This window comes from Salmo salar, chromosome 23, assembly GCF_965601325.2.
Source record: "Salmo salar chromosome 23, fSalSal1, whole genome shotgun sequence".
NCBI classification, from domain to species: domain Eukaryota; kingdom Metazoa; phylum Chordata; class Actinopteri; order Salmoniformes; family Salmonidae; genus Salmo; species Salmo salar.
Genome location: NC_138313.1, coordinates 26,310,085 through 26,329,312, shown reverse-complemented (window position 1 = coordinate 26,329,312; position 19,228 = coordinate 26,310,085). Strand labels below are relative to the sequence as shown.

Below are 19,228 nucleotides of genomic sequence, written 5' to 3'. Positions count from 1 at the left end.
TGTGTGTGTTACATTTCTGTCTAGTTAAAGAATTGAATACCATGTTGTATACATTTTTATGTTTTATGTTGGACAGCATATCAATGTGTATCATTGTCCCATCCTATATTCAAAGACTTGCTATTAATTAATGACAAATGATGGTTGCCTGGAGAGTGGAATTCTTGATAGGAAAAACATATAAATTATTTTTTGCTTTGCCTTTAAGCATGTAGTCATGGAAGTAATTGTTTTTTGGAGCATAATGGGGGACAATGGCTTTTTCCCTCAGCAGCCAAAGAGCCCAAAGGCACCATCGGGATACTAATGATCTACATATATAACAGTAAATTGACGTATAAAACAGGGCACCTATGAGATTTATGCCTCCACTTTGCATGGTTAAGCCAGTTTATGATGTGTTCTGACTGGCTCCATATGCCATTCCCAGACAATGCTGCTCGTTCTGCTGGAATGAGCCTTCATTCCTCATGCTTTGTAGTGGTGCTTTGCTCATACTAAGTCCCGTCTTTCCCTTGCAGTGACCCTAACCAGCCGGTCCCCCAGGATACCAAGTTCATCCACACTAAGCCTAACCGTTTCGAGGAGGTGGCGTGGACTCGCTACAACCAGAAAGACCAGCTATACCTCCACATCGGCCTGAAACCCCGCGTCAAGGAGCACTACCGGGCCAACAAGGTCAACCTGTGGCTGGAGCTGGTGCCCCACCTCCACAGCCTGAACGAGGTCACCCAGATCATCTCCACCACCACCAAGGTCCCCCCACCGGAGGTCACGCCCAGGACACCAAAGAAGATCCCTGTCAACACCAAGAGGCCTAACCCTACGCCATTCCCCACCGAGACTCAGGACAGTCAGAATCAGCCCTTCCTGGTGGACCAGAGGGACTACTCCACTGAGCTGAGTGTCACCATCGCTGTGGGTGCCTCGCTGCTCTTCCTCAACATCCTGGCCTTCGCAGCCCTCTACTACAAGAAGGACAAGCGGCGGCACGACGTCCACCGGCGCTGCAGCCCCCAGCGCAACACGACCAATGACCTGGCGCACACACAGGAGGAGGAGATCATGTCCCTGCAGATGAAGCACACAGACCTGGACCATGAGTGCGACGCCATGCATCCACACGAGGTAGTTCTGAGAACTGCCTGCCCGCCAGACTACACGCTAGCCATGCGCCGCTCCCCCGACGACATCCCCCTCATGACCCCCAACACCATCACCATGATCCCCAACACCATGCAGGGCCTCCAGTCGTTGCACAACTTCAACACCTTCCCCAGTAGTGCACAGAACAACACCCTGCCTCACACCCTGCCCCACCCACACTCACACTCCACCACCAGGGTATAGCCGGACGGATGGACGCTGACACACACAGCACATGCCAGAGCTCACACCCAGCCCGATCAAACGGATGTGGAATAACTTCTACTCCTGTGAATATATTAAGGGAATAGGGATTTTGCTGGGACAGGAGAAGAATTTCATTTGATATAAAAGAAGAAATTAGAAAAAAGTTAAACAAATATTTCAAATGAAAAAATAAACAAAGAGAAGGATACTTTTTATTTCTGTTATTGAAACAGAACAAGGTCAACTTTTCCAGCGACAGATATCAACTTTGGAATTTTATAAACGATTGCTTGATCCTGTTATCTTGGAAAAGAGAGAAACCTCAGTGGAGTCTCAGAGGAGTAGCAGGCCGCTTTGTAAATTAAAGAAAACATATTGTTTTCCTGAGGCATCAAACTGTAGAGTACTCTTTCTGGAGTCAAGGGGAGATGCCGCTCAACCAATTTAGGCATGTATTACTCTACAAGTAGAGGCAATGTAAGATATAACAAAAACAATCTAGAGAGAGAGGGAAGAACTCTTAAAGATTATGCACAATGTAGACATTTTCAAAATGTCTTGGATTCTTCTCAGAAATTTATTTTTGGGGAACAGTTTTATTGTATAGAACCTTTTTACATATCTAGATATGTACACAAAGCACCAATGCTGTTTAAGTCATTCTTGGGCATCAATTCCGCAAATCTGCCAGCAGAACAAAAACGGAGGGATCCACTGGCTTTCTGGCAGATACAGCTTCATCACACAAGTGCTGTCTATACCGAGAGCTGGAGGACAAAGAATACTGGATATTTTTAGCACGAAGCGCATGACAATTTATCTGCTTGATGGCTGTTCTGCTGATTAAGTCATAATTAAGAAATAATGTCAGCCCCATTGGAATAGTTTGAAGGAACACTTCTGATTGGCTTACAAACCCACAACCCCACATGGGTTAAGGTCATGGTCATAATTGGGGACAGCAGGGGAGGGTGGGCTTATGATAACTACAGTACATACACAATAGCTTGAGTGAACATGGGTATAAGGACTAGTTTTGTACAATGTGTGTTGGTACAACTTTTTGATAGTGGTGAATCACTCGCTGTTTGGGATCCCGATGGAGGGACGTTTCATTGTACTCTAATGATCAATGTTATTTGCTATTACTTATTAGGTTTCTTATCACTGCTCTTGACTAGTTCAAGGAAACTTTAACGTAGAAAAGTAATTACCTGCACTGTTTATTATTTTTGTTTTCCGTATGAATGATCCCTAAACACAAAGTGTGCCCAGGGCCATGAAGAAGGGAAGGTGAAGGCTAGGGAATAGTAGAACCTCTTGACTGCATACATTTTTTTCCTCCTATTATCCTTTCATAGAGTATGTTCCGTAGAGCTGTTTAAAGATTAATGCGTATAAATGTGTAATTGAAGCGAGGAGGCTCTCCGCTGACATGTTGGATGTGCCTGCAACCCAACAGCAGGAGGAAGAGAGGCGGGGTGGAGAGAGAGAAAGAGAACAGGGGCTCCAGGAACTCCCATGGTACCCCTCTCCCAGGGAGGAAACAGCATTCAGGCAGATTCACTGCAGTAGAACCGCTTAGAACCGTCTAGCCAGCACCCTTGTCTCTCACAGAGTAATTTCCATTTGCTTCTGTTCTGTTCTTTTTTATTTTCTACTGATGATGCTGTACTGTATTGTCTCAGATTTTCTGGACTTTTAGTTCTTGTTGTTCTGTAGCATGGTTTATTCGTGAACACACGCCTTGGTGTCACATTGTACAAGCCTGTCAGCGTGTTACCATGACTGCCCCGCTAACTCCTAGGCAGCCCATAGTGAATGTTCCTGCCCTCACAATGCCAGAGTGCAACTTCCCTCTGCCAGCTATCGCAGGCCCGGGAAGTAACAATGTGTTATACAAATACATACCAGAGTGAACAGCTTAAAAAGTAGGAAGCCGCTGAGGGGAAAATAGTTCTCTAAACAGTCAAAAGCCCCACTGTACTCAAGCAGAGAGTGAAGACGGCACATACAGTAGTAACAGACGACACATAAGTAAGACAAAGTAGTAAGAAAAACACTTCTCCTCCCATTTTCCTGTCAATAAAGGCTGGATATAATGCGTCTGCTGAGGGGAGACAGTTGCTCTACAGTCATTCAAAGTAAGAACATACCCTGCCAAACAATGGGACATAGACAAGATATAGCTTTTCTGGGGGAGGTGAAGGTAAATTATAGTCCACATTGCCCTGAACTAAAACGCAAGCAATTTCACCAGCCTGTGTAGCAGTGGTGTGACCTCTAAACAATGCTCCTCACTGGAGAAATGACACAGGGGGAGAGAAACGCCCAGTGAATTAAACATGTAATTGCACTACGGACAAATGATCAAGTAATTGGAGAACAACATAGGAGAGTTGGCAGGAGAGGTGAACGCCACGGAAGCACTCACTCTAGCACGCAGAATGACTGATTGGGGATTAAGAGGTGCGGGGAGAAAACTGTGCTCTGTTTCTGAATAACACAAAACCTCTGACACAGAGCCAGTCCTCAACAGGATGTTCCCCTGAACCCCCCCACCACCACCACCACCACTCTGTACCCTACCGGGGAGGATTGGAAACAGAGTTAGAAATGGGACAACTGGTACTACCCTCCTCTCCCTACCTCCTTCCCTCCCAAAAAGGCTGATTCTGCACATCCCCCATATTCAATTACTGCAGGTATGAATATGGATAGTTGCTGCTCACTATACTCTTTCTCCACCATGCTCCCTCAGAGTGGTGTTAAAGGCCCAATGCAGTCAAAAACTGGGTTTCCTATGTATTATATACACTGCTCAAAAAAATAAAGGGAACACTTAAACAACACATCCTAGATCTGAATGAAAGAAATAATCTTATTAAATACTTTTTTCTTTACATAGTTGAATGTGCTGACAACAAAATCACACAAAAATAATCAATGGAAATTCAATTTATCAACCCATGGAGGTCTGGATTTGGAGTCACACTCAAAATTAAAGTGGAAAACCACACTACAGTCTGATCCAACTTTGATGTCATGTCCTTAAAACAAGTCAAAATGAGGCTCAGTAGTGTGTGTGGCCTCCACGTGCCTGTATGACCTCCCTACAATGCCTGGGCATGCTCCTGATGAGGTGGTGGATGGTCTCCTGAGGGATCTTCTTCCAGACCTGGACTAAAGCATCCGCCAACTCCTGGACAGTCTGTGGTGCAACGTGGCGTTGGTGGATGGAGCGAGACATGATGTCCCAGATGTGCTCAATTGGATTCAGGTCTGGGGAACGGGCGGGCCAGTCCATAGCATCAATGCCTTCCTCTTGCCGGAACTGCTGACACACTCCAGCCACATGAGGTCTAGCATTGTCTTGCATTAGGAGGAACCCAGGGCCAACCGCACCAGCATATGGTCTCACAAGGGGTCTGAGGATCTCATCTCGGTACCTAATGGCAGTCAGGCTACCTCAGGCGAGCACATGGAGGGCTGTGCGGCCCCTCAAAGAAATGCCACCCCACACCATGACTGACCCACCGCCAAACCGGTCATGCTGGAGGATGTTGCAGGCAGCAGAACGTTCTCCACGGCGTCTCCAGACTCTGTCACGTCTGTCACATGCGCTCAGTGTGAACCTGCTTTCATCTGTGAAGAGCACAGGGCGCCAGTGGCGAATTTGCCAATCTTGGTGTTCTCTAGCAAATGCCAAACGTCCTGCACGGTGTTGGGCTGTAAGCACAACCCCCACCTGTGGACGTCGGGCCCTCATACCACCCTTATGGAGTCTGTTTCTGACCGTTTGAGCAGACACATGCACATTTGTGGCCTGTTGGAGGTCATTTTGCAGGGCTCTGGCAGTGCTCCTCCTTGCACAAAGGCGGAGGTAGCGGTCCTGCTGCTGGGTTGTTGCCCTCCTCCACGTCTCCTGATGTACTGGCCTGTCTCCTGGTAGCGCCTCCATGCTCTGGACACTACGCTGACAGACACAGCAAACCTTCTTGCCACAGCTCGCATTGATGTGGCATCCTGGATGAGCTGCACTACCTGAGCCACTTGTGTGGGTTGTAGACTCCGTCTCATGCTACCACTAGAGTGAAAGCACCGCCAGCATTCAAAAGTGACCAAAACATCAGCCAGGAAGCATAGGAACTGAGAAGTGGTCTGTGGTCTCCACCTGCAGAACCACTCCTTTATTGGGGGTGTCTTGCTAATTGCCTATAATTTCCACCTGTTGTCTATTCCATTTACACAACAGCATGTGAAATGTATTGTCAATCAGTGTTGCTTCCTAAGTGGACAGTTTGATTTCACAGAAGTGTGATTGACTTGGAGTTACATTGTGTTGTTTAAGTGTTCCCTTTATTTTTTTGAGCAGTATATATTTCCACACTATGAGGTTGGAATAATAATGTGAAATTGTGAAAATTATGATAATGCCCTTTTAGTGTAAGAGCTGTTTGAAAAGACCGCCTGCAATGTCAGCCTGTTTTGGTGGGATAGAGTTTTGGCCCGCCTGGTAACATATCGAGGCAGTAAACTGTTAATAAACCAATAAGAAAAAGGGTTCAAAACATCTCTGCCAATACCAGCTAGTTTTCAGTTTTCCCCTCCCCACTCAGACGACTCCCACACAGTCCTAGCAAAGTCTTGCTTGAGAAATTGCAAAGAAGCTATTTTTGAACATTTTAAATGAACACAATCACAGTAAGGTACTTTTAATTGTTACCCATCAATTATTTGATATTGAGATAAAAATGGCTGCACTGGACCTTTAAAATGTTATGAGCCAGTGGTGAAGAAGAGCTTTAAGGGCTCTCCCTCCAGATTTGCATGCAGGACTTCCAGAATGTGAGAGAAAGAAGGGGTATACCTCCAACTATAATGTGACAATGTGGCTCAGGCCTGACCTGTGTTACCCAGTCCTGGACAGAGGAGCGTCAGGAATTGTGAATGAATGTAATGCAAAGAGTGCCATTTTCAAAGAAATGCTACACCACATCTTTGAGATCTATGAAGATCTTTAAGATCTGTAAAAGGCTGATCGCTCTTTCAAAATGTCTGTGAAAAGGGCGCTATGTGAGTGGGTATTTCAGATGTATTGTAGATTTGTCACTTGTCTTTCTTTCTGGTTAAACTAGTAATTACTTTTCTGGAGCACAATAAATTATTTTAATAAGCTGAATTAGCAGTGCTGCAACTCTTTATTTACCCGTTATGTTTGGTCAATAGTCTGATTTGATTAAATTGTAGAGTAGACACTCACAGTTAAAGAATGCTTGACAGAACTGAACTTCAAGCAACCCTGTAGTCAGTCACTTGTCAGGTGGTCTGTCACACACTGTTGGGTTCCTTTGCTAGGGCTACAGTATATAGGACTTCGTGTTGATGTGTCCTAGACTTAAAACAGAATCTCAGAAATTTGACTCGCAGGTTTTGACCGGTTCAGTTGTTGTTGTTAAGTGACAGAGATGAAAGATAAGTAATTTAATGGATTTTTACTGCTGTGCTTTCTGTGGTCTGTTGGGGCTGTGTCATGAAGGTGTCAATGATATATTTTCCTCTTATCTGTAAAAATCACAAGCATATTTGGCATTTCCTTTCATGCTAATCAGAAATTAATCTAGACTCATCCACTTTGGAAATGGTGACATTTTACTTGTTGGCAACGATTAAAAACCAATTATGTCCCCACCTGACTTCGACATTTGAGAGCAGGCAAGAGATTCTGCCTTGAGACTGAGGGGAATAAACACAGAGCTGTTTACCGTGTGTGGTTTTAACCAAGGGCACAGATGCTCCTGCCAAAGAGCAGCTCAAATCCTGTTTGATAAGGGTTCGCCATTTCCCATTATGGAGTATTTCACGACATCAAACACTTTTGCCTCTGATAACCACTCTTTCATTTACATGCACTGTTCGATCTATCTAATTTTTCATCCCAGGGCCATTTCTAGCAAGCCTTTTATAACATTAGATAATTGCTATGTACTTAAGCAATGTTTTATAAAACTGTTGCGTAACTTTGTTCTACCTATAGCGCAGCAGCATATTTTGTGAAATAGATTGATTATCCTGTCAAAAGTGCAATGCAATATGCTCTGAGAGTTGGGAAAACAAGACAGAAGAGTTGACCTATACTAATCCTTATGTATGTTTCAGATTTGAATGACTGTGTGTAGGTAACTAGCATCACATTTATGTTTGAATTGTTGGCTACAAATGGATGTTCAACTGCAAATCAGCTACACTTCGATCATGTCACCCCCCTTTTTGGAGTACATGGGAGTCACTACAAATAAACACACTTCTATGTGACCCTGTGTAACTGACTCTGCCAATAGACAATGTACTTTGCATTATTTGTGGTTTGTTTTCTTTGGAACCTTCAAAATAAAGCTAACAGCCTCCTCCAACCCAAACCATTTTATCTGTAATGGTAAGGCTTCTGTTTGCCTTCAGTGACTTAAGTTTGTGTGTGGACATCCATGGCATTCATGAGCATTTTCAATATCATTAATAAATATTATCTTATTTTTTAACTTGCTCAGACTATTGTCCTCCTGTGTTCTGATGTACCTGCCTTATACATTATTCCAACACAGCAACTCTGACTGGTGCTGAAGAGTCTATTTTTAACTTGGGGAATCTTACGCATAAATAGTTGAGGTTAAATATTAATATGGCTGGGCGATATGGCCAAAATATATCCAAATATTTGTCTCATTTTTGACAGTATGACGATATTTTAAGTTCTAAATATGTTTCATGAGTAGTGCTTGACCCTAGGATGGAAATACACACATTCTAAGTTTTAATGGGCTTCCTACTTTCTGATTGTTGTAAACTCAATCAAACTAGGACAAAATGGACAGGGAGGTAGTCCAATTTGTAGAACTTTTCAGTTATTTAGCATTGTATCCTATTTATAGAGAGTATTGTAAAACTCCACTCCAGTAAGTGGATCCATACAGGTATATCTTATATCGCCCGGCCTCTTAATATTACAAACCCATAGTCTGCATTATCTGGTGTATGATATTGCATACGATGTGCTACATACATACATATTTTTTAAATGCTTGCTGTCCATTACATTTTCCAAAATGTTATCTGGATATAATACACATGAGACACATTTTCTAACAAGTAGGACTCTGTCGTTTTATCATTATCTTTGTTCTTTTGACAACAATGTATAAAAGCGTTGTTCATGTGAGCTAAATTCAATTGGAATTAATGAACTGCTCAGCGTTGCTTGCCGGACATGTGGATGCTAATACTTAGCCTTGGGTAAGGCAATTATAGTTAAGAAGTTGAGGCACCTCTATTTATCTACAGTACTACTGAACACACGTGTTTGATGGAAGGTGAGTATCTGAGCACACACAGGCATTAATTACATATACACAGGCATTGATTGATACAAACATTCACTCATCATTGTAATGACCTAAGTTTGAACTTGAACGTCTGCATGAATCTTGACCACCTGGACTTCAATGTTGGTGATTCAACTACAACCCTGATATGGCACATGCAGGAATCATATACTAGTCTTAGTTGTGAACTTCGACTTTCTTTGACTATGAACTCAATTCAGTTGAACCTGCATTGCTGTATTTATGCAGTATGATCTTATGAAAGGTCCAATGCAGCAGTTTTTATCTCAATATCACATCATTTTGGAGTAATAATTAAGTACTTTACTGTGATTGTTTTCAATTAAAATGGTAAAAACGAAACAAAAATAGCTTCTTAGCAAAGAGCAATTTCTCAAGCGAGAATGTTTCTAGGACTGTCTGGGAGTGGATTTGAGTGGGGAGGGAAAACTGAAAATTAGAAGTTATTGGCAGAGAGGTTTGGAACTGTCTTATTGGTCTATTAACTAACTTACTGCCTGGTGATGTCACCGGGCAGGCCAAAACTACATCCCAACAAAACAGGCTGAAATTTTGTTTTCAAATAGCTGAAACACTAAAAGACCATTATCATAATTTTCACAATTTCACAGTATTATTCCAACTTCATAGTGTTGAAATATGTTAAAGGAAACATTGGTAGAGCAGGTGCAATGGCCCTAACATGCTTTCCCTGGCTAGCAATGTATAATCAGAGCTTATTACATTTCCTTTTGAAATATCTAGAAATGTGACTGTTTGTTGTCAGATGTCAACATTCATGAATGCACCTCGTGTCTTTTTAACTGAACAGCTAAAATCTAAGACCTTATTGACTGTCTGTTTGTCTGCCTGCCTGTCTCTCACCACCTGTGTTGTACTGAGCACAACTCAAAAATACATAGGAGAATGTCTTTACTTAACAAAGCAGGCACAGCATCTCTCCATGTCATACAAGTGGACTGAGCATGGGGGAGTTATTTATAGTCAGGCAGTATCCTTAGACAACGTGCTTCTACACCTGCATTGCTTGCTGTTTGGGGTTTTAGGCTGGGTTTCCATACAGCACATTGAGATGTCAGCTGATATAAGAAGGGCTTTATAAACACATTTGATTTTAAATTTCATTTCTTTCCTTGAAGCTGGAATCCTTAATGGTGAAACAGCCATGTCCGTTTGCGTTATTACTACAACAAAGAAGTTCCCCTCGAACATCATTGCACGCGCAATAGAAGAGCACAATATGTACTGCAATTTTTTTTTACCATGCTGCGCAACGCTCCTCAGCTTGGCAACAAAAACATTAAAACAACGGTGGTGGGGCGGCCAGTGGAGCTGTTTCCCCCTACTGCGGATTCCATCTTTAACTGTACAGCTGTATGGAAGGCCTGCATCTCAGGACATTTTGTTGCGATCTGTGTGTAGAGTCTGTCTTTCTCATACCCTGTTTCCTCTCCTTGTAATGACCCCCTCTACCTGTTCTTCCAGTTTATTGCTCAACATAAAATGTAGCATCGATGACAGTCCATTAGCTCAGCAAGGATGATTCTGGCCTGTTTTCTGTTATACAGTGAACAGAGTATATTGACTGGAAGTGGAGTGTATCCAGCCAGACCATTGTGTCAACTGAGTGAAGTGAGAATCTTTCATTAGAAAATGTAACAAGGATACCCTGTCTTACAACTTCCTCAGTCCACAAAATTATGTCATCCTTTACAAAAACCTAGGTCAATAGTTGTAGAGGAAAGTTTTCAGATCTGCCTTCAGTTTGATAACACCTGAAATGGATGTTTTGGATCATAAAAGAGGATTCATTTGTTACTGGAGGGAAATTTAACGAGGTGTTCTGTCTGGTTGAATATTATTTTACCCCTCTGATAATTGCTCATGAGCTGCAAACAAGGAATTTGAGGTTTTGTTTCTTCTGACATTTAGACCACGTGTCAACAGCCTCTTTGGTCAAAATATGTGGCAGGACTAAAGCTGACGATGCGTTACAGCCCCTCCCCTAAGCACCATTCATGTCCATTGCATCATGATTACATTTAGACAATCCTGTCATTTTAGACTTTGTTCAGAGGTTTTTTGGCCTTTTACATTTTTTTTTACAGCAATTCAGTAGTTTGCCATTAGAGATTATCTGGATGATTCATCCCCCTGAATGGGTAGACGGGAGGGAATGTAATACTGTGACATCATATTTTGGTGTCTCTTTGTTAGTCAATTCGATTTTTGAATTATGTTTTGGCATGATTATATGTCTCATTTCAAGTAACTAGCTGCAGGCTTAAAGAAACATTCAATCATATACTTTGCATAGAAACCCAAATAAAAGCATGTAGATTTAAAGATGTGTGTGTGTCATATTTTCTAGAATGGAGGTTTAAAAACGACAGCTGCAGATGTCTATTAGCCAATACATATGGTACAGCCTAAACATACAGCATACCTTAATATATAATATTTTATAAAAACAGTAGTACAATGTGCTCTGCAATAAGATAACCAGAGTTTGATATCTAAACCAGATGATTTCTCAAACAGCAGCTGCCCAATACCATAGAGGGCATGCATCATGTTGGATGCATTGGAGGTGTGGAGAATGGTAAAGAGCCTGTTAGATTATAGAAAAAGCAGTTGGGAAAAGAATGTTTGAGTTTCAAATACTAAATGTTCAGTGAATGTGAGTATATTTAGGTGGTTTAAATTATTAACTTTCCTACTAACCTTCTAAAAGTTTTAGAACTGTCATCAATGCATGATTCAGGACTCCCCCTTTGGTGTGCCCATGCCCCATTTGTGTGCCTAGGCCCCACAGACGTATCAAATCAAATCAAATGTTACTGGTCACATACACATGGTTTGCAGATGTTATTACGAGTGTAGTGAAAAGATCCCACGCTGGTCACCAATGTAACTGACCGATGTAGCGAGAGACAAGGGCAGAATGCAATCTAAAGCTTGTGTGGCCCAGAGACGAGAACTCTACCATCTATGGCAAAAACCTAGGCTCCTGACAGGAACAATGGAATACTCCCCACAGCATGTTACAATAGTAAAATAATCAGTTTGTCACCCAGTAAACTGATTCTACACTGAATTTAGTCTTTGAGATGCTATAACAAGCACGTGTATCTGTAGTTGGTGTTCTTCAACTCTAAAATGCACAGGACTGTGTAAGACAAAATCCACAAAGAAAAGACAACAGGCAAATGCATATGCATATGTAGTCTCAATGTCGAAATAGTGACGGCAGGGCTAGTTCAAACTGCAAGACTTGGTGATTAGATAATGGGACACAAAAGTGGGAGACAATAATGAATAAAGATGCTCAAACAAACACGTGTATCTGTAGTGGGTGTTCTCCAACTCTAAAATATACTAGACTGTGTAAGACAAAATCCACAAAGAAAAGACAACAGGCTTATGCATATGTGGTCCCAATGTCTAAATAGTGATGGCAGGTCTAGTTCAAACTGCAGTAGGATGGTTCTCCTCACAGGTGAGTGCCCATGATTGGTGAATAGCACTTGGTTGATCTCTGGAGCAGGATAAGGGAGAGCTGAATAGATCATGTGATACAAACATGAGAGACAAGAATTAATAAAATGAATGTAGTTTCTGGGCTAGGAATATAGTTTGTGAGATAGAAAATGAACATACTGACAGTCTGAGGCAGGGTGCTCTGCAATCATCCTATTCCAACTACTGACAGGGATAATGTGGCATTTCATATTTGTCAGTATGAATGAAATTAGTATGTCCTGCCTTGATGACTGTATGAGATTTACACTACTTGTCCTACAGATTTTTGTAGTCTTAAATGATTACTTGGAATACATTGATAGATGAAAGCTCCTTGTCCTGGAATGACATGCTCTGCTCCTGCTAGCTAGCAACATATCAAATTATTCTCTTGAGCTGTCACCAGCTGTCTAATACCTTAGCTACAGATAATGTGATTGGCAGACGTGATCAGCTTAGATAGTACCATGGATAGTACACAAGGTTTGATTGGTTTACAGTTTAGTTCTCGGCTGCGTTTGCCTGTCCAGGTACCGAAAATAAAAGTAAGTATTTAGAAAAATATACAAGAATTTACATTGTCAACAAACCAAAATGTGTTCCGAATAAATATATATACACAATATGTAAAAAAACAGCTCCTCCATCGACAGAGATTGATCATCTCGAAAACTAAAGCAGATGGCTTACCACGGCCCAACACCTAAAACACGTTTTTTTGTAGTTTGGCCAAACTGTGCTCTCCAAGTTTAGTTGGAATTTAGCCCGAAAGGATTTAAAAAGTGATTGGCGTATGACATTGGCCTACGTCTCATCTTGCCTCAAAATATCAGATCTCAACAATGATTGGAGAAGTACCACATCCTTATGATATCCTGTTTGGGCTAGGGGGCAGTATTTTCACGGCTGGATAAAAAACGTACCTGATTTAATCTGGTTACTACTCCTGCCCAGAAACTAGAATATGCATATAATTAGTAGATTTGGATAGAAAACACTCTAAAGTTTCTAAAACTGTTTGAATGGTGTCTGTGAGTATAACAGAACTCATATGGCAGGCCAAAACCTGAGAAGATTCCATGCAGGAAGTGCCCTGTCTGACAATTTGTTGTCCTTCTGTAGCATCTCTATCGAAAATACAGCATCTGTGCTGTAACGTGACATTTTCTAAGGCTTCCATTGGCTCTCAGAAGGCGCCAGAAAGTGTAATGGGGTGTCTGCTGTCTCTGGGCGAAGAACAGCAGGATAATTTGTTAGTGGTCAGCCTGGGAACAGTGAGACTGAGAGGCGCTTTCACAAGAATTCTCAATTTTTTTCTTTCAGCCTTTGAATGAATACAACGTCGCCCGGTTGGAATATTATCGCTATTTTATGAGAAAAATAGCATAAAAATTGATTTTAAACAGCGTTTGACATGCTTCGAAGTACGGTAATGGAATATTTTGAATTTTTTGTCACGAAATGCGCTCGCGCGTCACCCTTCGGATACTGACCTGAACGCACGAACAAAACGGAGGTATTTGGATATAACAATGGATTATTTGGAACCAAAACAACATTTGTTGTTGAAGTAGAAGTCCTGGGAGTGCATTCTGACGAAGAACAGCAAAGGTAATCCAATTTTTCTAATAGTAATTCTGAGTTTAGGCTGCCCCGACGTTGGCGGGTCTGAATAGCTAGCCTTGATGGCCGAGCTATGTACTCAGAATATTGTAAAATGTGCTTTCGCCGAAAAGCTATTTTAAAATCGGACATAGTGATTGCGTAAAGGAGTTCTGTATCTATAATTCTTAAAATAATTTATGTATTTTGTCAACGTTTATCATGAGTAATTTAGTAAATTCACCGGAAGTTTTCGGTGGGTATGCTAGTTCTGAACATCACATGCTAATGTAGAAAGCTGGTTTTGATATAAATATGAACTTGATTGAACAAAACATGCATGTATTGTATAACATAATGTCCTAGGAGTGTCATCTGATGAAGATCATCAAAGGTTAGTGCTGCATTTAGCTGTGGTTTGGGTTTTTGTGACATATATGCTTGCTTTGAAAATGGCTGTGTGATTATTTTTGGCTGGGTACTCTCCTGACATAATCTAATGTTTTGCTTTCGCTGTAAAGCCTTTTTGAAATCGGACAATGTGGTTAGATTAACGAGAGTCTTATCTTTAAAATGGTGTAAAATAGTTGATTGTTTGAGAAAATTGAATTGTGGTATTTTAGTTGGTTTTGTATTTCGCGCCATGCGATGCCATTGGCTGTTGGCTAGTTTTTTCCTCATAATCCTGGACTATCAGACCACCATTTTATTACGTTGCAATCACAACAAAAAGTCTGCTCAGACCCCAACCAAGGATCATCAAAAGCTGTGCTACAAATTCTCGGACAACCCAAAGATTCCTAGATGCCCTTCCAGACTCCCTCCACCTACCCAAGGACGTCAGAGTACAAAACTCAGTTAACCACCTAACTGAGGAACTCAATTTAACCTTGCGTAATACCCTAGATGCAGTCGCACCCCTAAAAACAAAAAACATTTGTCATAGGAAAGTAGCTCCCTGGTATACAGAAAATTAGAACGGAAATGGAGCTACACCAAACTGGAAGTCTTTCAACTAGCTTGGAAGCCAGTACCGTGCAGTATCAAAGAGCCCTCGCTGCTGCTCAATCATTTTATTTTTCCAACTTAATTGAGGAAAATAAGAACAATCCAAAATGTATTTGTGATACTGTTGCAAAGCTAACTAAAAAGCAGCATACCCAATGAGAGGATGGCTTTCATTTCAGCAGTGATACATTCATGAACTTCTTTGACGAAAAGATCATGATCATTAGAAAGCAAATTATGGACTCCTCTTTAAATCTGCGTATTTCTCCAAAGCTCAGTTGTCCCGAGTCTGCACAACACTGCCAGGAACTAGGATCAAGGGAGACACTCAAGTTTTTTAATACTATATCTCTTGACACATTGATGAAAATAGTCATGGTCTCTAAACCTTCAAGCTGCTTACTGGACCCTATTCCAACTAAACTACTGAAAGAGCTGCTTCCTGTGCTTGGCCCTCCTATGTTGAACATAATAAACTGCTCCCTATCCACCAGATGTGTACCAAACTCACTAAAAGTGGCAGTAATAAAGCCTTTCTTGAAAAAGCCGAACATTGACCCAGAAAATATAAAAAAATATCGGCCTATATCGAATCTCCCATTCCTCTCAAGAATGTTAGAAAAAGCTCACTGCCTTCCTGAAGACAAACAATGCATATGAAACGCTTCAGTCTGGTTTTAGACCCCATCATAGCACTGAGACTGCACTTGTGAAGGTGGTAAATCACCTTTTAATGGCGTCAGACTGAGGCTCTGAATCTGTCCTCGTGCTCCTAGACCTTAGTGCTGCTTTTGATACCATCAATCACCACATTCTTTTGGAGAGATTGGAAACCCAAATTGGTCTACATGGACAAGTTCTGGCCTGGTTTAGATCTTATCTGTCAGAAAGATATCAGTTTGTCTCTGTAGATGGTTTGTCCTCTGACAAATAAACTGTACATTTCGGTGTTCCTCAAGGCTCCGTTTTTGGACCGCTATTGTTTTCACTATATATTTAACCTCTTGGTGATGTCATTCAGAAACATAATGTTAACTTTCACTGTCATGCAGATGACACACAGCTGTACATTTTGATGAAACATGGTAAAGCCCCAAAATTGCCCTCCCTGGAAGCCTGTCTTTCAGACAGAAGGAAATGGATGGCGGCAAATGTTTTACTTTTAAACTTGGACAAAGCAGAGATGCTAGTTCTAGGTCCAAAGAAACAAAGAGATCTTCTGTTGAATCTGACAATTAATCTTGATGGTTGTACAGTCGTCTCAAATAAAACTGTGAAGGACCTCGTCGTTACTCTGGACCCTGATCTCTCTTTTGACGAGCATATCAAGACTGTTTCAAGGACAGCTTTTTTCCATCTACGTAACATTGCAAAAATAAGAAACTTTCTGTCCAAATATTATGCAGAATTATGTATCCATGCTTTTTTCACTTCTAGATTAGACTATTTTTATGGAAGTGTCTGCCTATCCATGTGAGAGACACAGACTCGGTCTCGACCTAAGCCTTGCCTGAATCTCTTCAGTAGGTCCTATGATTGGGTGTAGTCTGGCCCAGGAGTGTGAAGGTGAACGGAAAGGCACTGGAGCAACGAACCGCCCTTGCTGTCTCTGCCTGGCCGGTTCCCCTCTCTCCACTGGGATTCTCTGCCTCAAACCCTATTACGGGGGCTGAGTCACTGGCTTACTGGTGCTCTTCCATGCTGTCCCTAGGAAGGGTGCGTCACTTGAGTGGGTTGAGTCACTGACGTGATCTTCCTGTCCGGGTTGGCGCCCTCCCTCGGGTTCGTGCCGTGGGGGAGGTCTTCGTGGGCTATACTCGGCCTTGTCTCAGGATAGTAGGTTTATGGTTGAAGATATCCCTCTAGTGATGTGGGGGCTGTGCTTTGGCAAAGTGGGTGGGGTTATATCCTGCCTGTTTGGCCCTGTCCGGTGTTATCATCGGACGGGGCCACAATGTCTCCCAACCCCTCCTGTCTCAGCCTCCATTATTTATGCTGCAATAGTTTGTGTCGGGGGTCTAGGGTCAGTCTGTTATATCTGGACTATTTCTCCTGTCTTATCTGATGTCCTGTGTGAATTTAAGTATGCTCTCTCTAATCCCCCCTACTTTTTCTCTCTCATTCTTTCCCCCCTCTCTCTCTCTCCCTCTCTCTCTCTCTCTCTCTCTCTCTCTCTTTCTCTCGAAGGACCTGAGCCGTAGAACCATGCCTCAGGACTACCTGGCCTCCTTGCTGTCCCCAGTCCACCTTGTCGTGCTGCTGCTCCAGTTTCAACTGTTCTAGGAACCCTGACCTGTTCACCGGACGTGCTACCTTGTCCCAGACCTGCTGTTTTCAACTCTACAACCACTGTGATTATTATTTTCTGACCCTGCTGGTCATCGATGAACATTTCAACATCTTGGCCATGTTCTGTTATAATCTCCAGCCAGCACAGCCAGAAGAGGACTGGCCACCCTTCATAGCCTGGTTCCTCTCTAGGTTTCTTCCTAGGTTCCGGCCTTTCTAGGTAGGTTTTCCTAGCCACCGTGTTTCTACACCTGCATTGCTTGCTGTTTGGGGTTTTACGCTTTGTTTCTGTACAGCACTTTGTGACATCAGCTGATGTAAGAAGGGCTTTATAAATACATTTGATTGATTGACTTGGGAGCCAGGCCCACCCACTGGGGAGCCAGGTCCAGCCAATCAGAATTCGTTTTTTTCCCACAAAAGAGATTTATTATAGACAGAAATACTCCTCAGTTTCATCAGCTGTCCGGGTGGCTGGTCTCAGACGATCCCACAGGTGAGTAGCCGGATGTGGAGGTCCTGGGCTGGCGAGGTTACACGTGGTCTGCAGTTTTTAGTCAACAGCTCTGGTGGACATTCCTGAAGTCAGCATGCCAATGGCACGCTCACTCAAAACTTCTGTGGCATTGTGTGTGATAAAACGGCACATTTTAGAGTAGCCTTTTATTTTCCCTGCATGTTTAATGATCATGCTGTTTAATCAGCTTCTTAATTAATATGCCACATTTGACAGGTGGAGGGATTATCTTGGCAAAGAAATGCTCAACAACAGGAATGTAAACACATTTGTGCACAATATTTGAGAGAAATAAGCTTTTTGTGCATATGGAACATTTCTGGGATCTTTCATTTGAGCTTATGAAACATTGGACCAATACTTTACATGTTGTGTTCATTTTTTTGTTCAGTATATATATTCTTTCAGGTTATGTCGATATAGGACTCGTTGGATTAACTTGGGTCAAACGTTTCGGGTAGCCTTCTACAAGCTTCCCACATTACGTTGGGTGAATTTTGGCCCATTCCTCCTGACAGAGCTGGTGTAACTAAATCAGGTTTGTAGGCCTCCTTGCTCGCACATGCTTTTTCAGTTCTGCCCACACATTTTCTATGGGATTTAAGTCAGGGCTTAGTGATGGCGACTCCAATACCTTGACTGATTTTGCCACAACTTCGGAAGTATACTTGGGGTCATTGTCCATTTGGAAGACCCAATTGACTCAAATTATGTCAATTAGCCTATCAGAAGCTTTTAAAGCCATGACATAATTTTCTGGAATTTTCCAAGCTGTTTAAAGGCACAATCAATTTAGTGTATGTAATCTTCTGACCCACTTGAATTGTGATACATTTACATTTAAGTCATTTAGCAGATGCTCTTATCCAGAGCGACATACAAATTGATACAGTGAATTATGAGTGAAATAATCTGTAAACAGTTGTTGGAATAATTACTTGTGTCATGTACAAAGTAGATGTCCTAATCAACTTGCCAAAACTATAGTTTGTTAACAAGAAATTTACGGAGTGGTTGAAAAACGAGTTTTAGTGACCCCAACCTCAGTGTATGTAAACTTCCGACTTCAACTGCAAATAATGTACTTACAGTAATCTTGCTCTGATTTGACATCCTGCATATCCCAGAGATAAAATGTAGCATAGATTTGTTTGATAAAATACATTTTTATATTCAACTGTAGGAACTGGGTTCTACAGTTTGAACCCCTGCTGTCTCTGGCTCCACACCCACCCCGCCTGGCCATCTAGATGAGTGAAAGTTAGTGTATAAACTAATGATCCATTATGTATGACATTCCTGGGAGTGTGTAAACTTACATTTTGTATTACCATATCATTTTTGTATGTTCTCTATATTTATGTACTTGAAAATGTATCAGTTGACCAATTCAGCACATATTGTCCAGTATTGCAATGCTTCACTGGATCAATCTGTAACTTTGCACAGAAACTGCTAAAATCTAAAATCTAAATTGCGCCTAAACTGCAATATTATATCATGACCTTTCTTTTGCAAAAGATAATGAATCTTTCTT

General features: G+C 41.9%; 1 protein-coding gene across 3 annotated transcripts in view; it reads left to right on the top strand.

The window, feature by feature from the left end:
• Window positions 1–7,896, top strand: part of LOC106584306 (neuroligin-1) — a 360,873-nt gene extending 352,977 nt beyond the window's left edge. For all 3 annotated transcript variants that reach the window (XM_045705996.2, XM_014169396.3, XM_014169395.3), the window contains one exon: window positions 522–7,896. In XM_045705996.2, coding sequence (XP_045561952.1) covers window positions 522–1,350 — 829 coding nt within the window. In that variant the 3' untranslated portion in view covers window positions 1,351–7,896. The remainder of the gene's footprint in view (window positions 1–521) is intronic.
• The last annotated feature ends 11,332 nt before the right edge of the window (window positions 7,897–19,228 follow it).